This window comes from Staurois parvus, unplaced genomic scaffold (assembly GCF_062004578.1).
Source record: "Staurois parvus isolate SC_StPar_1 unplaced genomic scaffold, SC_StPar_1.0 ptg000009l, whole genome shotgun sequence".
Taxonomy (NCBI): Eukaryota; Metazoa; Chordata; class Amphibia; order Anura; family Ranidae; genus Staurois; species Staurois parvus.
This window is the reverse complement of record NW_028317805.1, coordinates 6,098,563-6,121,545: the sequence shown is the minus strand read 5'-3', so window position 1 is coordinate 6,121,545 and position 22,983 is coordinate 6,098,563. Positions and strand designations below refer to the sequence as shown.

General features: G+C 43.3%; 1 protein-coding gene across 2 annotated transcripts in view; it reads right to left on the bottom strand.

Moving 5' to 3' along the window:
- Positions 1-22,466, bottom strand: part of LOC149474236 (uncharacterized) — a 91,532-nt gene extending 69,066 nt beyond the window's left edge. For both annotated transcript variants that reach the window (XR_016311588.1, XM_089669336.1), the window contains exons 1-2: positions 22,312-22,466; positions 15,034-15,141 (exon numbers count right to left, since the gene is read on the bottom strand). Coding sequence is in view for 1 of the 2 variants with exons in the window: in XM_089669336.1 (XP_089525462.1) it covers positions 15,034-15,141; positions 22,312-22,449 (246 nt within the window). In the remaining variant the exon portion in view is untranslated. The remainder of the gene's footprint in view (positions 1-15,033; positions 15,142-22,311) is intronic.
- Between the last annotated feature and the right edge of the window lie 517 nt (positions 22,467-22,983).

Genomic DNA, 22,983 nt, shown 5'->3' with positions numbered 1-22,983 from the left:
GCATGCGTTTCAAGGAATTTCATCTTTATCAGCTGCAGTAGTTACTGTTTGCCTTTTGGGATCCTGAATGAAAATCACGTGTTCACCTTTTCAGCTTTTACATGAACAATAAACTTCTGACACAGACACCCAATTTAACAAAAAAAAAAAAAAATTCAAGAGTGCAACTTGCAGCTTAATTTAAACAATTAATATTTCAAAACATTTATTTTTGTGATTTAGAAAAAATTATAGTTAACCAGGTAAAAGAAATACAACAGCTGCTTTATTCTATAAGTAGGGCAATTTATGCCCTCCTGTTGATGCTGGGTGTTGCTATAACTGAAAAATTTGTTTCAGTTTCAAATCCAACTGCAGATAAAAGTATCCAAGAAACACTACCAAGTGGGATTTAAAAAAAACAAAAAAAAAGTCAGCAGCTACAAAAACTGCAGCTGCTGACTTTTAAAAAAAACGGACAGTCATCTGTCCCTCGATCCCGCGGTGTCCTCACACCGGCTGGGTTGACCGAAAGTCCTGTCTCCTCGGCGCCGGCATCTTCTGTGTGGGCACCCAGCTGTGACAGACAGATTGCGGCTTCACAGCTGGGTGCCCACTGTGCATGCGCAAGTAGTGATGAGCTTTGTGAATGGTCCCGTAGTAGTCTGGGACCAGTCCCGTGTCCCAGAAAATGGGGAGGGAGGGAGGTGGTGGTGGTTGGAGGACAACTTCCACTTCCAAATATGGTTGTACAAAACCACAACAGTGACCATGACAATTTTCACCTATACACAATCAAAGTTGCTCAGAATATAAAAAAGGGATCACATAAAGCAAAGGACCCAAGTGATAGTTAGCCATACCCTATTACAGTTATGCTCAAAGGTTTGTATACCCTTGGAGAATTGTTAATATACAGTATGTACCATTTTTAAAGAAAACATGAGAGAGTGTTTTATTTTATTCACATTTCTTTTATTTCTTAAGGGATTCATATTCAACTCTAGGTCATAATAGAATGGCACAATCATAAAACAAAACATGGCAACAAGTAAAGTTCATTGAGGAGGAGTGTGGCGTACTGGCAGTTGGTTTTAGCAGTTAGTAGGTCATTGCTGAGTTTTAATAGAGCAGTTTTAGTGGAATGTTTCAGGCGAAAGCCAAACTGTAGGGGATTGAGAAGGTTGTTGTCAATGAGGTAGCAACTCATACGGTTGTGGACAAGGCGTTCAAGAAGCTTGGAGGTAAATGGGAGCAGGGAGATGGGTCTTAAGTTATTCAGACAGGTGGGGTCCAGTGAGGGTGTTTTAAGTATGGGGGTGACCAGTGCATGTTTGATCGGGGAAGGTGCCGGAGGAGAGGGAGAAGTTAAAAGATGTGGGTTTGAGAGTTTAGGATGGGGCAATAACATAGTCACAGTAATTATGAGGGGATAGGGTTCAGGGAACAGGTGGTGAGGTGGGCAGCGGAAAGGAGTTTGGCAACTTTCTCAGTGGCAACAGGGTTGAAGGAGGAAAGTGTTGAGTGTGGTGTGGGACGTAGTGTATTTGTCGATTTTCTTTTTGAAATAATTGTCAATCTCCTGGGCAGTAAGTAAGTTGGTGGCTGGAGGCAGATGGGGGTGAAGTAAGGAATTAAGGGTAAAAAAAAAAAAAAAAAAAAAAGGAGTTGACCAGGTTTGAATGAGAGGGTTTTGATGAAAATGGTGTAGTAGGTGTTTTTAGCAGTGTGGAGGCAGGAACACTCATTTGGGCTATTTTCACCAAAAAAATGTAGCAGAGAATTTTGGCCTAAATTTAGAAAGAACATATTTGTAAAATTTTTATAACAGAAGCATCGAAAAACACGTTCGGATAAAAGGGATTTTATATATGGGTACAATGTTGCATGACCATGCAATTGTTATTCAAAGTGCAACATCGCTGAAAATTGGCCTGGGCAGGAAGGTGGTGAAAGTGCCCGGTATTAAAGTGCTTAAATATGGGTATAACATCAAACTCCATTAGAAAGCTGGACTTGTGTTTTAAGAGGGCAGTTTTGGATACCATAAAATACCTTCTCATAGGGAAGAATTTGATTTGTTAATGCTAGGCACCATGAGAGGGCATGGATTCATTCACTTGATTGCGTCCAGAACTCATCTTTAACTAATAACATGCTTCAGGCCAGCACCTGTATAGGATTTCACAGCGTACTCTAGTGCCCTTTGTAATTGGTCAAGCGTCTCCAAAGACCTAACACATCCTCCTACAAAGTTATCCTATATATTCTGTATAATAGGACTTTAGATTTCTTTGCTCCAATTTTTTTTTCATCTAGAGATAACCCCTCCACCTGTGTTCCAAAAAAAAAGATAAACAAAAGAAAAAAAAAAAAAAAAAGAAAGACACTGAAGACAGAAGACCAGACGATGACGGCAGTGTCAGAAAAGACACTCTACTTTTCCTGCCCCCTTGTCCTTTTAATGATGATGTACAAGTCGTCATGCATCAGTCAAGGTGAACGAGAACACTGCTCCTTCGCAAATTTATCACATGTGGCCGATGGAGCAGAACTAACGTCAGCTATATAAATAATAGGGCGAGCATTGCAGGGATTATACGGCGAAGCTCTTCTCTTTTTGGACAGGTGACCCTTCTGCTTTGGATTAGTTGTGAATCATTTAATCCACTGGTGGCCACCAGCTCCCACAGCAAGCACTAATGGAAGTTACATTTGCACTTAGCATTGGAAAATGCTTTGAGATACCATCGACATTAATTCTGGTCTACTAACTGCTGTGACCAGAAAAGAAATGTATCCTGGCCCTGAGCACACAGAAACATCTTATTAAAACGAAGAGGTACACTGCATTCTGTTGAGGAGGTTTAAAGACGGGATTACAGGATCAAATATGACTTTACACAAGGATGGATAAAAAGCAGGGTAACACTGAAATACGGGCAAGTACCTTGTTTGTAGAAGGCTTACTGATACTTCATTTATCTCTCACTCTTCACTATATAGTAGATCTATAGGCAAAACAGTTGGAACAGTTGAACCATGCCATTGCCATCTGCATAATTTTAAAGACACTTCACTTTTTTATTGTCATTAAAAATACCTGGAGATGCTGCCAGGCCTTTCCTACTGCAAGGTGACAACACAGATTCCCCTGAAAAGAAGTATTGTATAGCCATTTTCACACTGCCTGGGGAGAAGGCTAGCAGAATGTCCTCCATACTTCTTACAACTTAAACTGGCCATAGAACTTTTTTCTGCTCAGCCTGCCGATTCCAACAAATTCCTGCATCTACACACACAAGGTGGATGGCGGAATCAACCCACCCTCTCCGCCAAGACAAGCCACTGTCAAAATACACTACAGCTGCTGATCGATTAAAAGCTTTCTTGCTTGTCAATTTCGACCAAAGTTGATCAAACGTTTGGATGTCTGTTGACCAGAGACAACTATGCAAAGATCGAAATCAAGCTGGTCCCTTCTGAACCAGATGAATTTTAATCAAGGAAAGGCCAGCTTTAGATTGCAAGAAGAGCACTGTAGGCCCCAGGATGGTACAAAAGGAGCAAGGCAAGCACAAAAACTGGAAAAGGTTTTCATTTAAGCATAACTAGACAGTCATATGGGACCAAATTTTACCCATAAGTGACATTTGAGTTTCACAAGTACACCAAGCCATTTGGCTTTGTATTTCTTGGCCACTCCAGTACTTACTGCAAGTGTTCCAACCCCTTCTGTAGTATTCTACATAGAATAAATTAAATCTTAAAATGTGAGGGGTACAAAGAGAACTGCATAGCAACAGATGCACAAGCTCAAAGCCCCTCCACAGATATCAGAAAAGATAATGGGGTTTAACACTCCAGCATACATCAAATTATAAGTCAGATTCCAAAACAAGAACTGCCTGTACCGACCATAACACCATGTGTTGGCAACGTACCTTCACATCTCCCCGTATCTGGGCCAGGTAGAACTGCAACTCCCCGGTGCATGCCACTTGCTGGCCAGACTGCAGAATGACAACTTAGGCATGCTGTAGCCCCCCTATGAGGTCATCTTGCTAGATTTAAAGAATAATTGCATGACTATAAAGCATATTACATGTGCTCTTCCCCCTACCCCCTCCAGCCCACTCTCCCAATTATGGAAGACTTATATTATACAGGACTAAGATGTAGATTTCATAGCACAGGAGATCCAAGCCCTGCCCACTGCTGGCACAATTTTTTTCTGTGCTCTTCTCCTACCCCATTCTGCATTAAAATTTTACTTAACATGGAGTTATCCTTTAAATATGGCCGAGTGCACCTGGTTATCATCCTTTGAGTTGTACTCATGTTACTGCCAATGTATTTTCTGCTCTTGTCCATGTTCGTGGGCTCTTTGGACTTCTGTGCCACTCCAACTGGCCCCCATGCTGTATACCTTTATTTTAACTTTGTTTTGTCCCTGCTTTGTTTTTCTTTTGAGTTAATATCTTGTTTCATTTCTGTTTTCACTGTGTTTTGTGTATGCACTTCCTCCCCTTTTTTGTATATCCTAATCTATGAGGGCATGCTTTCTGTTTTTGTATGCTTAAAGTTTGCAATAAACTTAGACTGAACATAAACATGACTAGTGAATGACATAATTCCTGGATATAAACGTCTGTATCGCCACTTTGTGAAGCTGTCTTTTCTTGCTATTCTAGCTATGACTTGACTTCTGGTGTCATTTCTGGTTATCTGCTGATGGTCACTAGGCAGCCTGCCCTCTGATGTCTCCTTCTGAATGGTTTAGATCCTGGTTACTGTTCTATACCTGCTGTCTGCCTGGCCTGACCTTCTACTTGGCATTTGGAGTTAGGCTTCAATCACACTAGTAGGCAATGTTTTTCTCCAAAGTTGCCTGCTCTCCACTTTCCTAGGAGTTCTGCAAAATGGCCAAAACAAAGAAAAACTATTTGACATCATCCTTCATCACTGGCATGGCTTATCACAAGATCACTGACCTATGTAATCACCTATGTAATGACCTATGTCAGCATCTTGTGGTTTTTAGAGATAACTACACTGCATCTAAGGACCACAAAGCAAAAATACAAATTAATCATTTTTATTATTCAACGCAAACTCCCCAACCCCTCCATGTCTCCATGATTTATTTTGCTGAGAAATCACTTTGAAAAACACCCCCTAGCATTTCTGGCCATGGTCCTCTTGAATAACAGCAGATGACTCATGTAGCATTTGCTTCCTGTAATCCATCTGCCCTTAATTCAGGCATACAAGCAGGAGGGCGTGCTTAGCTGAAAAAAAAAAAAAAACATCCTCCCATCCAGAAGACTCCTGGGATGTATGACATAATTTGCCTAGGCAAGCAACTGAAGAAACATAAAAAAATCATTTAAAACAAGTAAATATAATATAGTTTCCTATTTACTAACGCTAGCAGGATAAAAATCGCTAATGTTGATTGAGAGAGAGGAGTTCCACTTCAAGAAGTGGATTCAGTATTCACACTGTAGTGGAAAACACAAGGTCAAACAAAGAGCACAAACTGGATTAGTATAGGAGCCTATTCACAATTCTGTATTTAACCACTTGCTAACCGTGCTATAGCCGAATGATGGCTACAGCGCGGTTGTCCAGTTCTGGGAGGGCGTCATTTACAGATTACTGAGTAAATACAGTTGCCAGTTATTGGCAGCCTTTTCCTAACGCTGTCACAGTGTGAGGAAAGTACTGCAGATAACCGGTAAATTTTACAGAACAGATCGGTACTGATCATCAGGGTACTGTTGATCAGTGTCCTGATGATCAGTACCCAGCAGTGCCGCCCAACAGTGCCCATCATTGCATCATCAGTGCCTTCTCATAAATGCCCACCAGTGCCACCTCATTAGTGCCCATCAGTGCCGCCTCATCAACACACATCAGTGAAGGAGAAAAATTACCTGTTTGCAAAATTTTATAATAGAAACAAAGAAAAACAGGGTTTTTTTGTTTATAGTGCAAAAAAATAAAACACCCAGTGACGATTAAATACCACTAAAAGAAAGCTCTATTTGTGTGAAAACAAATAACATCATTTCATATGGATACAGTGTGGCATGACTGCGCAATTGTCATTCAAAATGTGACAGTGTCAGGAGCCGACTGACGGTAGCCTCTAGTGACCCACAGGCCGGAGTCCCTCAGGGTGCGGAGTCTAAGCCTCATTCTGCTGGTTCAACAGAGCCCCTGATGGTGGGGATGGACTTGAAGCAGCCTGAGACCAGGTCGTGACCCCCGAGAAACACCAGCTGTGGTAAAGGCAGCCGCCAATGGCATATTGCAGGTAAGAGCCAGATGTGAAGAGGTATAACGTGGTCAGACGGCCGGGTTAGTAACAGTAGAGCAGATAGTACAGAACGGCAGGCAAAGAATAACAGGTCACAAGCCGGGTTCAGCAACAGGAGGTCAGGCGATGGGATCAGGCAGAGAATAATCAGGACGAGCCAGGGGTCAGAGCAGGAGAGGACAACAGTATCAGGATCAGGCTGGGTCAGCAACAAGGCAATCAGAAGTACAGGGCAATCAGGAACACAGGAAAAAGACCATAAGGTGATTTGGAGATGCACAGGGCTGGTTTAAATAGGGCGCCCTGTGCTCTCATTGGTGACAGTGTCCGCGATCGCGAGTGCGCGTCCACCGCTGCGATCGCCTAAGTCTCAGTGCTCGCCGGCTAGTGCGTGTCGGCGATCTGCACATGCGCGCACCTCCGAGCGGCTGGGATCCCTGACAGACAGTGCTGAAAGCTGAAAAATGGCCTGGGCACAAAGGGGGTAAAAGTGCTCAGTAGGCAAGTGGTTAAAGTTTATGACCATGTTATTACCTACAGGACTAGGAGAGTTGGGACAGCTAAGCAGGTTGGCAGAGGACCAAGAGAGCTGGGGCAACTACAGAATCCAGGAGTGGGATCTGTAAGTCTCGACTGAGAGAGCCAGGGATGTTGGGAGACCCTATTCTGAGGCCAGGAGTGGGCCGGTACAGCAAGGTGCTGTGAGTAAAGGCTTAAGCTGGTCAAACGTGTATAGATTTTCATTCGAGAATTTTCATTCAAGAATATTAGTTTGATTTTCTAGTCGTTAGTGGGGTCAAATTGATGTACACTTTCGACAGCAGTGACGGGAAAATTCGAAGGGGTAGGAAGGAAAACTTTTCTCAATCAAATGAATTTTCGGCCAGTGTACATGGTTATCGTTCAGAAATTACATTCATTTTAAAATCGACTGTTAAAAGCAAAAGACAATTTTCTAAAGACATTCACCAATTCATCAAATTTGTTAAGAATTTTCATACAGCTTTTCTTTATTCTCATCCGAAAATGTACACATGTACGGCCAGCTTTAAGCTGGGTACACACGGTCCAAATATCAACTGGTTCAGCAGGAACTGGCCAACATTCGGACCATGTGTACAGCTGTCCTTCCATCTTTATTGCAGGAAGTTCCTGCACAGAGGTAAAGTTTCAGACTGGATTACAGCACAGATCTGGAAGAAATACACAAAATACACCAAGATTCAAGTATCTTTACAATTTAAGTTGTCCTAACCACCTTCATACTAGCCTGTATGAACCCTGCATTACCAGGCCATTTTCAGTTTGCAGTTCCATCTATTGTAAAAAGACCAAAAGCAGTTCGAACACTCCAAGGTGATCTCATTTTTTGCCACTTTTTTATGGAAATTAAAAAACATGCTGGTATTGAGGGGGCTAAATTATGGAGCTTGGAAATGGTGCACTAGATATACTATATTGTCAAAAGTATTGGGACACCCCTCCAAATCACTGGATTCCGGTGTTCCAATCACCTCCATGGCCACAGCTGTATAAAATCGAGCACCTAGGCATGTAGACTGCTTCTACAAACATCTGTGAAAGAATGGGTCGCTCTCAGGAGCTCAGTGAATTCAGGCGTGGTACCATGATAGGTTGCCACCTGTGCAATAAGTCCATCTGTAACATTTCCTTGCTACTAAATATTTCACGGTCAACTTAGTGGTATTGTAATAAATTGAAAGCAACTGGGAACAACAGCAACTCAGCCATGAAATTGTAGGCCACGTAAAATGACAGAGCGGGGTCAGTGCATGCTGAAGCATCAAGCGTTAAAGGCCTACAAACTTTGTGTGGCCTTTTGATTAGCACAACAGTGTGTAGAGAGCTTTGTCAAATGGGTTTCCATGGCTGAGCAGCTGCATCCAAGCCTTACATCACCAAGTACAATGCAAACCGTTGGATGCAGTGGTATAAAGTATGCCGCCACTGGACTCTAGAGCAGTGGAGATGTGTTCTCTGACGTGATGAATCACACTTCTCTGTCTGTCAATCTGATGGATGTGTCTGGGTTTGGCGGTTGCCACGACAACGGTACTTGCCTGACTGCATTGTGCAAAGTGTAAAGTTTGATGGAGGAGGATTATGGTGTGGGGTTGTTTATCAGGGGTTGGGCTTGGCCCCTTAGTTCCAGTGAAGGGAACTCTTAAGGCATCAGCATACCAAGACATTTCATACCAGGACGATTCATGCTGCCAACTTTGTGGAAACAGTTTGGGGATGGCCCCTTCCTGTTCCAACATGACTGCACACCAGTGCAGAAAGCTAGGTCCATAAAGACATGAATGAGTGAGTTTGGGGTGGAGGAAGTTGAATGGACTGCACAGAGTCCTGAACTCAAACCGACAGAACATCTTTGGGATGAATTAGAGTGGAGACTGCGAGCCAGGGATTCTCGTCCAACATCAGTGCCTGACCTCACAAATGCCCTTCTGGAAGAATGCTCTAACATTCCCATAGACACCCTCCTAAACCTTGCGGACAGCCTTCCCAGAAGAGTTGAAGCTGTTATAGCTGCGAAGGGTGGGTCAACTCAATGTTGAACCCTACGGGCAAAGACAGGGATGCCATTAAAGTTCATGTGCGTGTAAAGGCTGGTGTCCCAGTACTTTTGGCAATATAGTGTACATTAAATTTATGTCATACAAAAGGTGAAGGGGTTAATGTACAAGTAAAATTCAGTGGTATGATGGAGATTAAGGGGTTTTTGTGCAGGATCAGAGAGGTAAAGGTTGATATATAGGTTACTGCTAAAACAGGATGGAATGTACAGGGGGCTTGGGGTGAAAGGCTTAAAAATGATCCCACTTTTACCTGTGGCCCAAGTAAAAATACAATCTTTGTTCTATAAATTTCCCAAAAGCAACAAATATCCATAATCTAGCTAAAAGGTTACCCGCTGTTACTGCACCCTGGCAGCTCTCAACGCAATCTATCCTGCTCTACCAGCAATGCATGGTTGATGCGGACAAGAGCCGGGTGACATGTTACACTTTTTTTGGTCCTGTACAGTCTTACAAAAATTCTGATCACAAGTGACATAGTACAAAAATGTCTAGACCGGAATGCAGTCTCTTGCACCATAACTGATATCCATGACAATTTTCAAAAGAAAATTAAAAAAAAAACAAAAATTTATGCTCAGACACTTACTGAACATGGCCCATTTATGCATTCCAGTATTGGGGAAATCACCCCCGACTCCGACTGTTCAGCAAAGAACAGGCAGCTGGAGGATTACAGACTGGAGGAAAGCCTAAGCAGCACATTGAAATGCACACACCCAAAAGTCCTTAGCCCCACCTCATTCCTTGTCCTTGTACAACCCAATTCTCCCCAAATTTTCATCAGGCCCCAGACTTAGAAACACCCACACCTCAGAACACCTGACAGTAAGGGTAGTAAGCCATACAGAACCTTTTGGTTGGAGAATCTTGGGACCTACACTCAACTTGGTAAGTGGTCTTCTACAGTATCCTGTGTCCAGGTTCTCTTGCTCCTGTCATTTTCAACCTTATAATGACTTCTCACGTGAGTGGAATATATACTGCTGTTCTTAAACCACAATCTAGAATATAAAAATAAATAAATAGATTCCTTAACCTGGAATACCTGCTGCTGCAGATTTGGAACGAACGAATAAATCATCCATCAATTAGGTGACCCCCCCGCTGTTGTAGGACAATGGAGCAGGCTCTCCAATGTAGGAAGTAAACCCATACAGTTGTGATCACTGTGATTGTTTATCACAGTGATCACTAGGTACAGAGCCTCTCAGATCAGCTCTGTACACTGTTTCTGATGCAAGCCACCCAAGAAAGGCTCACAACACAGCCATTAATGGGAGCACTTGCTGTATGAAGGTGATTTCTGCAGTGCCATTTATAAACATGAGGAAGTAGGGAAGTGTTTCATGGGTCAGACCACCTATCAGGGAAGGCCTGCCCATAGTGCAGGTGAAGTTCCGCGGCGCACAAATAGGCGCATGCACAGAGTCCTTACCAGTCAAACAGATGTGCAGGTACTTGGACATCGGCGTGCTCACGTGCGCATGCGCACTTGCACATGCGGGCGTGCGCCTGTCACTAATGCTGGCGCCAAAAGGGCTATTTAAACTGGCTGCAGTAGTTGTCCCATTGCCGTATGATCTTTTCCCTGCTCGTGTTCCCTGATTCCTGTGATTGACTCCTGATACCAAACCAGCCTGTTCCTGATCTCTGCTTGATTGCTTCCTGCCCTGACCTCTGGCTTGTCTTGGATTATTCTTCTGTCTCTGCTCCTGTCTGATTGATCTTCCGTTGCTGACCTGGCCTGTAACCTGACTACTCTTCCTCTTGCTGCTGTAAGCCTGATCTGCCTGACCGATACCGAACTCGGCTCGTCTGACCCTGCATCCTCAGCATGCTGTGCTCGAGTATCCATCCATCCCGCATGGCTACATCAGAATCCTGCTCCCTGCCTGCAACTCATCAGCTCACCTGCTATTACCAGACTGATCTCAGGCACTCATACTCCACCGTGCCCCTGCGACTGCTGTCTCACCATCAGCAGTCCTTGAGCCGGAGTTGTACGGGAAGCCTGACTCTTCATTTCAGGCTCACTATCCAGGTACGTGACACCACCTAAAACTGATGGGTCAGTTTGATAGATGCTAGAACGTTAACTCAACTGACATTTCCACTTAAAGCTAATTGGACATATATCCAATAGAGCTGTATTAGGAGATGCATTAAGGCTACACAATAATTGACACACTGGGGGAGATTTACTAAACCTGGAGAGTGCAAAATCTGGTGTAGCTCTACATAGTAACCAATCAGATTCCAGGTTTTATTGTAAAAGCATAATTGAACAAGCTCAAGTTTGGAGCCGATTAGCTACCATGCAGAACTGCACCAGTTTCTAAGTGCTCCAGCTTTAGTAAGTCTCCCCCACTATATATCTCGTGCACCTGCTGTACATTTTCTGTGCAGACAATGTAAGACAGAGTGAAATACATAAGATGCACGATCATGGCTTTTCCATTGAAGCAAAAACAGAAAGTTAAACCCCGCATTAGCTTGTTTTACCCTTGGATGAAAAAAAAATTATATTGGACAGATGGTATACCGTTTACAAGTTCTCGCCTTAAGTGTGTGGCTTTGGTTGAAATTTTCACACTAAGGAAAGCAGAATTCAAGGGTGTGTAAATGTGTTAAGGCAACTAATGATATGAACTTTGAGCCTGACAGACAAGTCATAGGAATCTCTGAACGCACAAACTGTAAAGTGCAAACTGATATCTCATGGGCCTTTTGAAAAAAAAAGAAAAAAAAAAAAAAAGGAAGCAGCACAAATGTTAACAACAACAACAAAAAAGTTTGGAGTTGGGTGTCTATGAAGAATACAAAACAATATGCACCTAGTCCAAAGAGGTGCATATAACTCAAACTACCAATATTTATTGTGATGTCCTTACAGTCCTGGTGCCCAACCTGCAGCCCTATGGCATTTTTTGTGCAGCCCTCGGGGCCACTGCAGACACTAATATGTGTTTCCCTATTGCCCTGTTAAAGCAATTATTTCTAGTAGTCTTGTAATATATCTCTGACTGTCTCCTGAAGCATGTCCCTCAGTCTCCAACAAATTATATAGAGGGTTCACAGCCTCTGACCATCTCTTGTATCAGGACTGCAGCCTCTGACCATCTCTTTTATCGGGTCTGCAGCCTCTGACCATCTCCCGTATCGGGTCTGCAGCCTCTGACCATCTCCCTTATCTGGTCTGCAGCCTCTGACCATCTCCCTTATCGGGTCTGCAGCCTCTGACCATCTCCCGTATCGGGTCTGCAGCCTCTGACCATCTCCCGTATCGGGTCTGCAGCCTCTGACCATCTCCCGTATCGGGTCTGCAGCCTCTAACAATCTCTTATACTATGTCTACAGTCTTTGACCATATCTTATTATCACAGCTGCAGTCTTTTACCATCTCCTGTATTATATCCACAGTCAATCACTTGTATCATGCCCATAGTCTTTGACTATATACTGTTGTGTGTCTGCTGTCTCTGACCATGAATATTCACTGAATTTTATGTGTGGCCCTTTGGCGATGATGGGGGCGGTACTTGAGGCCCCCATATCACAAAACTTGACCACCACTGCCTTACAGGGTAGAATCATCACCTACCCAAGAAATTCTGAGAACCCAGCTATATATAATTAAAGGATCGGTGTATGTACAGTTTTGTTCAAAATAATAGCAGTGTGTTGAAAAAAGTGAATAAAGCTCAAAATCCTTCCAATAGCTTTTATTTCCATACACACAAATGCATTGGGAACACTACACATTCTATTCCAAATCAAAACATGAAGTATATTTTTAATTCTTCAAATTTTTTATTCTTCAAATTTATGTTGTTCCTCTAAAAAAAATTGAAGAAAAGTGAATATTAGACTGTTCAAAAAAATAGCAGTGTTCGTATTCATTACAAACTCAAACATTCACTATATAATCTGAAAAATGTTTGAAGATTTTGCTTTCCTCTGAATCACTTAATTAATATTTCGTTGTATAAGCACTGTTTCTGAGAACTGCTGTACATCTGTGTTGCATGGAGTCAACCAACTTCTGGCACCTGTGATCAGGTATTCCAGCCCAGGATGATTGGACTACATTCCACAGTTCTTCTCCATTTCTTGGTTTTGCCTCAGAAACTGCATTTTTGATGTCACCCCACAAGTTTTCTATTGCATTAAGATCCGAGGATTGGGCTGGTCACTCCATAATGTCAATCTTGTTGGTCTGGAACCAAGATGTTGCACGTTTACTGGTGTGTTTGGGGTCGTTGTCTTGTTGGAACACCCATTTCAAGGGCATTTCCTCTTCAGCATAAGGCAGCATGACCTCTTCAAGTATTCTGATGTATTCAAACTGATCCATGATCCCTGGTATGCGATAAATAGGCCCAACACCGTAGTATGAGAAACATCCCCATATCATGATGCTTGCACCACCATGCTTCACTGTCTTCACAGTGTACTGTGGCTTGAATTCAGTGTTTGGGGGTCGTCTGACAAACTGTCTCCGGCCACTAGACCCAAAAAGAACAATCTTACTTTCATCAGTCCACAAAATGTTGCGCCATTTCTCTTTAGGCCAGTCAATGTGCAATTTAGCAAACTGTAACCTCTTCAGCACATCTTTTTTTCAGCAGTGGGACTTTGCGGGGGCTTCTTGCAGATAGCTTGGCTTCACATAGGCGTCTTCTAATTGTAACAGTCCTCACAGGTAACTTTACACCTTCTTTGATCTTTCTGGAGCCGATTGGCTGAGTCCTTGCCATTTTGGCTATTCTTCTATCCATTCGAATGGTAGTTTTTCACTTTCTTCCACGTCTTTCAGGTTTTGGTTGCCATTTTAAAGCATTTGTGATCATTTTAGCTGAGCAGCCTATCATTTTCTGCACTTCTTTATATGCTTTCACCTCTCCAATCAACTTTTTAATCAAGGTACGCTGTTCTTCTGAACAATGTCTGGAACAACCCATTTTCCTCAGAATTTCAGAGAGAAATGCACTGTAACCAGCATGTACACCATTTGCTGCCTTCCTTCCTTAAATAAGGGCAATAATTGCCACCTGTTTTTCAAAGAATGAATGACCTCACTAATAGAACTCCACACTGCTATTATTTTGAACATGCCCCTTTCAATTAGTGATTCAATTACACAGAATCAGCTGCATGCATGTCATGACTGTTGGGTCTGTTGGATTTCTATTACTCTACTACACCTGCTAGTAAATTATTTGCCATGTAGAAATATCATTTCTACCAAAAACAGTGATTGATCAGGTTAGTGATGTCTGCCTGCTATTATTTTGAACACAACTGTATATTGTTGCCATTTAAGCTGCATATTTTTTTTCCCATTGGTACATGTTCCCAATGGCAGTGTTGAGCTACCTATGCTTTTTTAAACAACATTTTACAAATCAGATAAAAGCAACAAGATTTTGTTTCCATGGACTTCAGTGGGGTTCAGTGCATTGTGCAGCATTTGCGGATTTCAGGGTCAGTTTGTGGATCCAGCCAGAACTATCACTAATCAGGACTATAAAGCTTGTTAAAGCCACCAGCCAGATTGATACCTAGCTTGGAAGTTTGAAGGTGAATGGTGATGCAATAGAAATCAGCAGTTATCCAAGAAAGGCTTCAGTGAGTATAGTCCTAGTGACCCCATGGAGGTGCTCCTTAGATTTTACAACATATCACAGAGAACTTAGTGTACAGTAGAGTAGGTAGAGTGAAGTGACTTTGGCACAGTTGTATAGTTTCCTGGCTAATATTAGTAACTCACTGATTGCTTTGGCCACAATGCAGAGAGTAAAAATAGGCACTGATCCTAGACACTATGAACAGAATCTACAAGAGAAAGATTCAACCGATTTACCTTGTGCCTATGCTATTTGCACTATAATATTGTTTACTCAATATTAAGCCTTGACAATACCTGCAAGCTGACTGGTTTCAATGCAGCTGCACCAGATTTTACACCATGAAGTTTTAGTAAATAACCCCCAAAAAGTTTTTTTTTTTCTTCATTCCAGCCATTTCTAACTTTATTAGAAAACAATTCTGAATTCTGCTTTAAATATTAGTCAATGGCAATCTAGCTTTCAGCACACAGAAATCTATAGAAAAATAGCGTACATTGAGTGAGTGGTCCAGTATTCCATCCATACATTGACGTTTGCGCATATTGACCACTTCTAGGTCAACCGCCATATCTTCACACACCTCCATCTCCTCCTCTGTTGGCTGTAGATGAAGAAACATATAACAATAAATAGTTTTATTCCACAGGAGCACATGAAACAAAAGCGCTTTAGACTCATTACTGCCTAAAAAAACAGTGATATTGCCAACACACTCTCTGTACCCCAAACATTTCAGATAGTTTTCTGCCCGTGCTGTCTGCACAGTGTCTATACTAGCTGGAGGTAGAATGGAAGTCACAGGGTAAAGTGATAATCACATGTTGCCCTTAAGGCTGCATTCACACTTGAGATATTTGTAGCCTGAATCTACAAAAACACTCAAACTTCAAAAATCAACTGTTCTCTATGGTGCCTGTTCACACCTGATTGCAGGAACAGGCACCATAGAGAACAATTCATTTTTTAAGTTTAAGCATTTTTGGAGCTTTGAGCTTCAAGCTACAAATAGGTCAAGTTTGACTGCTGCCTAGAGTGCCAGCTCAGAAATTCCAACCATGATCCATTAGTAGAAGAACCCTACAGGAAATAGTATTCAAATTTAGAATGTATCTAAATCCAAATTTTTTTTATTAAAATGTGGATGGAGTGGTGGGTGGCTTTGCGTGATCTTAACTTGTCCTGGTGACCATTTTCACTGGGATTAAAAGTGAGGAATAAACCAAAATTTTGAGTTGCCACCAGAACGGGAAATCTTCCAGTGGAGACACTTGGACCAGTAACAACTAAAAGAGCATTTCACTCCCTTTGAAGAGATTCTCTTTTACTTCCTGCTGTTTCTACACAACAGGAAATGAAGGAAAATTTCCCCAATGAGGAATAGGTGGGGGGGGGGGAACCTGGCAAGGTTTTTCACCATTCCCAATTCCAACCAAAATGAAAACATTTGGCTTTAGTAATACTTTAAAACTGCTACTATTAGTATGACATACTTGGTTCCCATCTGCCAATTTTTTTTATTATTCCCTTAATCCATACTAGTTCCAGGGCAGAGAACAAACTTCAATGCCCCAGAAGTGCACCAAATACAAGCCTTGCCTGACAGGCAACAGCTGCCCAGACAGAAACAATGGGAGCAAGTATTTAAAGTGATCAGACAAGGATCAGGGTTCAGTCTGACCAGCTACCATCTGTCCCGTGTCAGTCTGTAGGAACAGCTGTGACAATGAGCCTGTTGGATTCCATAGTGCATATACTGAAGTGTTTATGTGGTCACATAGCTGTTTCTGTAGCATTGAATGATAAGAATGTTGTCATCAAAGTCCTAATGTCAAGGGTTTGTTGACCTACATTCACTAGATATGACAACTCATTATGGTGCACTTTGTGTTATTTTATCAGTTTGCATGCTTTGTTATCTCACTTTTTCCTGACACATGTCCTATGTACTGTAAAGCAGAAGTCTTATCCCATTCACATAAAAGTAAGAATCATGTCAGAGGGTATTTGTGATACCATTCTATGGCCTATGCGTGTTCTGCTTCTACAAATGGTGCAATCAGACAAGTTCATGATGAAAAGCTCTGCAACCTTAGTGTCCAATCACAGTTGAGTACACTTTGTAATACTGTTTTTTTTTTTTTACCAGTTACATCTTCACGACAAGCATTCAGAGGTAAACCCACTTCTAAGGCTGGTCCTAGATGGATTAAATGTTGGTCAGTTCTGCGTGGACCGGCCAAGATTCGATCCCTGTATGGGCAGGCTGATTGTACCATCCGTTGACTTTGGTATGTCCAGCATGTTGTATTTTTAGCATGCGATTACTTCCAGCAGCTATAGCTGCCAGCAGCAATAACTGGGTCCTCCTGACAGGGACAACTCCCAGCACCCCTGCTGGGAGAATGCAATAGCTTCACAGTAGGGATTCTCCCATCAACATCTACTGTGTTGTTGGGCAGGAAATCAAGCAATTTTCTTTCCCGCAACCTGTGGGTTGCAGGAAAGAAAAATGCATTATCTATGCCTAGCTAAGGTCCAACCAGTACGGATACAAAAGAGCTCATCAGATTTTAGAAAAAGGGTATGGACTCCCAAAAGATTGTGCTAAAAATTTAACCGGGAAAAGAACAAAAAAACCCCAAAAAAACATGCACAAGTAACACAGAGTATTGAAAGTGCACTAATTTGGCTACACTTATGGTCACACAAACTGCAAAAAAGGGTGCTACAATAGTGTCAGCCATCTGATCACAGTTCTTGGTGGGAGATCTACCTGCCATGACACTTCTCCATGAGATGAGATTTAAAGTGATTCTAAACCTTTAATTTTTTTTTACTTTTTCAATAATAAACATGTCATACCTACCTGCTCTAAGCAATAGTTTTGCAGAGAGCAGCTGCATAATAGCTGAGGAGGAGAAACAGCAGTACTTTTCCCAGTGAATGGCTGTGCAGGGGGGGTGTCAGCAAAAGTCTGATCATTGGAGGACAGCAGGCTGAGTTCCCAGAACAGCTAGAAAACTGACCACATTGAGCCCTCCTGCCTAGTGTGGTCAGTTTTTAGTAGGAATGCAGAGGGACTGGCAGGAACAACATGGATTTCACGCAAAGGAAGCAATATAAAGAGAACAGGATACATTTTCACATAAGTGCAGCATGCACATACCAGGAATATGATACGTTAGGTTTACATAGTAGAGAATGCATTAAGGGGAAAAAAAAAACTTAAAGCGGAGTTCCACTCACGCTGTCAAAAAATAAAAGTCAGCAACTACAAAAACTGTAGCTGCTGACTTTTAAAAAACAGCCACTCACCTGTTCCTCGGTGTGTCCCCCACAGCCCGTTTCACTGGCCATCCTGGTATTCCAGGAGGCCGGCATCTTCAGTGTGGGCACCTGGCTGGGTACCCATTGCACATGCGCAAGTAGCGCTGTGCTTCATGAATGGTCCTGTAGTCTGGGACCTGTCACGTGTCCCAAAGGACTAAAGGGAGGGAGGAATCACCTAGGCAATCGGACCAGAAGTGGGAGCGGGTACTTGTCAAATTCGGGTACCCAACCCGCGCCCCCCCCCCCAAAGGTGCCAATCTTTAATGGGGAGCAGTCCTTAAAGCAGAACTTCCCCTTTTGGGTGAAACTCCGCTTTAAGTTCAGGATATATAAGAGTACAGCATTTGTTTTGGGGCAGTATTGCATTATAATACCTCCCTATCACTATCACATTGTCCAAACATGAGGCTAATCAGCCCCAATGTAAACCTACCGTTTCTTCCAATTCTGTTCTCTGGTAAGGCTTTAGAAGCACTTTAAAGTTGATCTAAACCCTACTACTAAAATCGCTTCTTTGTTTTTTTTCCTGTTTGTTTTTTTTTAATGTGCAGCTAACATTAAAAAAATGCTTGGTTATCCTGCCTTGTTCAGGCACTTCCTAGCATTGGGTGAAAACGTGTGCTCTCATGTTGTCTTCCTGTCACATGCACTCGTGGTGACCCCAAGATGCCATGACGAAGCACACTGACCCGATTTGGTTCACAGTTGTCACTATCAAGAAAACGTGGAGTAAGTGCATGTGGGCAGGAAGAGGCTAATAAAAAGGCTGGAAGAGATCAGCAGCACTGGGATGCAAGAGGGGATGAGAATTGGTAAAAAGAGTATTTTATATAAGAAAAAACAAACAAACAAACAAACAAAGCACAGCAACTTCTGATACACAGTGCTTTAGCAAACTAATTATTTCCTAGTTAGGGTTTAGATCTACTTTAACGCAGTAGTCAGGTTAATATGGAATTCAGGAACCAATGGGGGGGATTTACTAAAATTGGAGGACTAAGAATCTGGTGCAGCTATGCATGGTAGCCAATCAGCTTCTAACTTAGGCTTGTTCAATTAAGCTTTGACAATAAAACTTGGAAGCTGATTAGTTTCTATGCAGAGCTGCACCAGATTTTGCAGCATGTAGCTTTAGTAAATAACCTCCAATATAAGCCTCCTTCATTGACAACTAGAGAAAACTTCAACATTAAACACCAACTGTCATTTTTAAGGAGCTCCCGGGATTTGTCCAGCCCGGCTTTAGTGGTTACAAGTGTGGTAGAAGGATCTATGGCTCTTCTGTAGTGGAGGATGTGTTAGAACAGGCTTTGAGCCCTCTGGACATAAACACAAGTAGGAAGAAATACGAGCCTCTCCGATGTATCTTGTACTTCTTGTTTGTTAACCTCCATTTCCAATTTACTGACATTTATCTTAGAAATTAAGCTGCTTATTCAACCGAGTGAGGATTGTTATGCTCCGAGCGCTTTTTTCGCCCCTTGGCCAGGGCGATGCGTGCTTTCCGAGCCCCTTGGCCAGGGCGATGCGCGCTTCCCGTGCCCCGCGGCCAGGGCGATGCGCGCTTCCCGAGCCCCGCGGCCAGGGCGATGCGCGCTTCCCGAGCCCCGCGGCCAGGGCGATGCGCGCTTCCTGAGCCCCGTGACCAGGACAGTACGCGCTTCCTGAGCCCTGCGACCAGGGCGATACAAACTTCAGAGCCCCGCGGCCAGGGCAATAGCCCCTCGGCCAGGGCGATGCGCGCTTCCCGAGCCCCTCGGCCAGGGCGATGCGCGCTTCCCGAGCCCCTCGGCCAGGGCGATGCGCGCTTTCCGAGCCCCTTGGCCAGGGCGATGCGCGCTTTCCGAGCCCCTCGGCCAGGGCGATGCGCGCTTCCCGAGCCCCTCGGCCAGGGCGATGCGCGCTTCCCGAGCCCCTCGGCCAGGGCGATGCGCGCTTCCCGAGCCCCTCGGCCAGGGCGATGCGCGCTTCCCGAGCCCCTCGGCCAGGGCGATGCACGCTTCCCGAGCCCCTCGGCCAGGGCAATGCGCACTTCCCGAGCCCCGCGGCCAGGGCAATGCGCGCTTCCCGAGCCCCGCGGCCAGGGCGATGCGCGCTTCCTGAGCCCCGTGAACAGGGTGATGTGCGCTTCCTGAGCCCCGTGAACAGGACAGTACGCGCTTCCCGAGCCCCGTGACCAGGACAGTACGCGCTTCCCGAGCCCCGTGACCAGGACTGTACGCGCTTCCCGAGCCCCGCGACCAGGGCGATACAAACTTCCGAGCTCTTGCCCTAGTTTATTGGGGATGCAGGTACTTGTGCCTATTATCTGAGAAAAAAAAACCCGTGTTATAAAAGTATATGGGTGCCTACAGATACAACTCACTAATTAGGGCTGGCCACGCATTATACATATTTTCTTCTACATTTTTCCTTTAGATTTACCAAAAACCACATAATATGAGGTCAAACCTAAATAACGCTTTTAATTTGCATCTATATAGGCAGGCCCTTGCACTACATAGTTTATAGTAAATCTAAAGGAAATTGTACAGAAAATTGTATAATGTATGGCCAGCTTAACTGTAGAAGAAAAGAAAATATAAAATGCACCATATCACTATGGCTGCCCCCAAGATGAGGACTAGCTTTGCTACTCTAAGCATGCGTCTTCTCTAAGCAACTACTAAAACCAGAACAACACCCAGGATTCCCTCCCCCCTGAACAAGACAACTCCGGCTATCTGCAAATCACCTAACAGTTTTTTTTTTTTAAATGTATTTAATTTTCTTGCCTGGGGTAGCCTTTCGATCTGATCATTTGTCATTCTGAATAAATAATTTTTTTCTGGATTAAAGTTTTTCAAACTTTCATAAATTCCCCCATCTCAACCTAAATCTAGGTCTTGATGGGCTGGAGCAAAACGGGGCAATGGAGAACTAAAGAAACTGAAGGAATCAGCTCTGTGGAACCTCTGCATTGTATCCAGTACTAGAGGAGATCTGGCAAAGGATGTGCCTATGTACTATTCTATATCAATGATCAGGCAATCTATAGGAGTGATTAGACAATCTATAAGAGTTACAATGTGATCTATAGGAGGAGTGATCAGACAATCTATAGGGGTTATACTGCAATCTATAGGAGTGATCAGACATTCTATAGGGGTTATACTGCAATCTATAGGAGCGATCAATCTATAGGGGTTATACTGCAATCTATAGGAGTGATCAATTTATAGGGGTTATACTGCAATCTATAGGAGTGATCAGACATTCTATAGTGGTTATACTGCAATCTATAGGAGTGATCAGACATTCTATATGGGTTATACTGCAATCTATAGGAGTGATCAGACATTCTATAGGGGTTATACTGCAATCTATAGGAGTGATCAGACATTCTATAGGGGTTATACTGCAATCTATAGGAGTGATCAGACATTCTTTAGGAGTTATACTGAGATCTATAGGAGTGATCAATCTATAGGAGTTGCAATGTGATCTATAGGAGTGATCAGACAATCTATAGGAGTGATCAGACATTCTATAGGGTTGCAATGCGATCTATAGAAGTGATCAGACAATCTATAGGAGTGATCAGACAATCTATAGGAGTTACAATGCGATCTATAGAAGTGATCAGACAATCTATAGGAGTTACAAAGCGATCTATAGGAGTGATCAGACAATCTATAGGAGTTACAAAGCGATCTATAGGAGTGATCAGACATTCTATAGGAGTTACAATGCGATCTATGGGAGTGATCAGACATTCTATAGGAGTTACAATGCGATCTATGGGAGTGATCAGACATTCTATAGGAGTTACAATGCAATCTATAGGAGTGATTGGACAATCTATAGGGGTTGTAATGCAATGTATGGGAGCAATCAGACAATCTATAGGAGTGATCAGGCATTGTATAGGAGTGATCAGGCATTGTATAGGAGTGATCAGACCATCTATAGGAGTGATCAGACCATCTATAGGAGCAATCAGACAATCTATAGGAGTGATCAGACCATCTATAGGAGTGATCAGACCATCTATAGGAGTGATCAGACCATCTATAGGAGTGATCAGGCAATCTATAGGAGTGATCAGACCATCTATAGGAGTGATCAGACCATCTATAGGAGTGATCAGACCATCTATAGGAGTGATCAGACCATCTATAGGAGTGATCAGAGTTCAGACTATCTACAGGAGTGATCAGACCATCTACAGGAGTTACAATGCGATCTATAGGAGTGATCAGGGAATCTATAGGAGTTACAATGCGATCTATAGGAGTGATCAGACCATCTATAGGGGTTATAATACAATGTATAGGAGCGATCAGACAATGTACATGGCGGTGCAGGCACGCTGAGCCTTCTAGTTCCCTCGGTACAGCCTGGCTCCCCGTCTCCTATCTATCCATAGAGAAAATTGGCCGATGGTGTCCCCGCTCCTTACCCGGTGATGTCCCCCCGGTGCCCGCACACCGATCTCCTCCCTCCGTCCGATACAGTACAGAACGTGCTCAGGGTTACAATGTATCCACTGCCCGGCCCAGCCAATCAGAGTGCAGCGTTTAAAAGCGCGTGACGTCATTCAGCATGCCAGAGGCGGAAATAGAGCAAACATTAACCCCATGTGTACAGCTGTAGGAACTGGTGTAGCCGGCCGTGTGATGTCCGATTGTGATGGATACGGACTTGTAGCGCAGCTCACAACCAACTGGGGGGATTTACTGAAAGTGGAGATGCTGTGCACAGGAACCAATGAGATTCTAGCCTCAGCTTGTTCAGTTAAGCTTTGAAGATGAAAGCACGAAGCTGATTGGTTGCCATGCACAGCTGCTGCAGACTTAGTAAATCCCCCTCTATGGTGTCAGCTCAGATAAATATGACCTGGAACAGGAGGTAAAAGAGAATGACAGGAAAAAGGAAGACTTAAGTCTAAAGACCGAGAAAACCCCCCTACAATGCCAGCCGCTTCTGTGGATTACCTTTACTGGGAAGACCAGTATACTGTTGTTTCACCCCCACCCCTCTAAGTTCCTGATGCAGCTGAGAACAGAGGGAATGTGACCACTGAATTACAAAGGGGGGAAATGTATTTATAATTTTTTTTTATATGTGGACA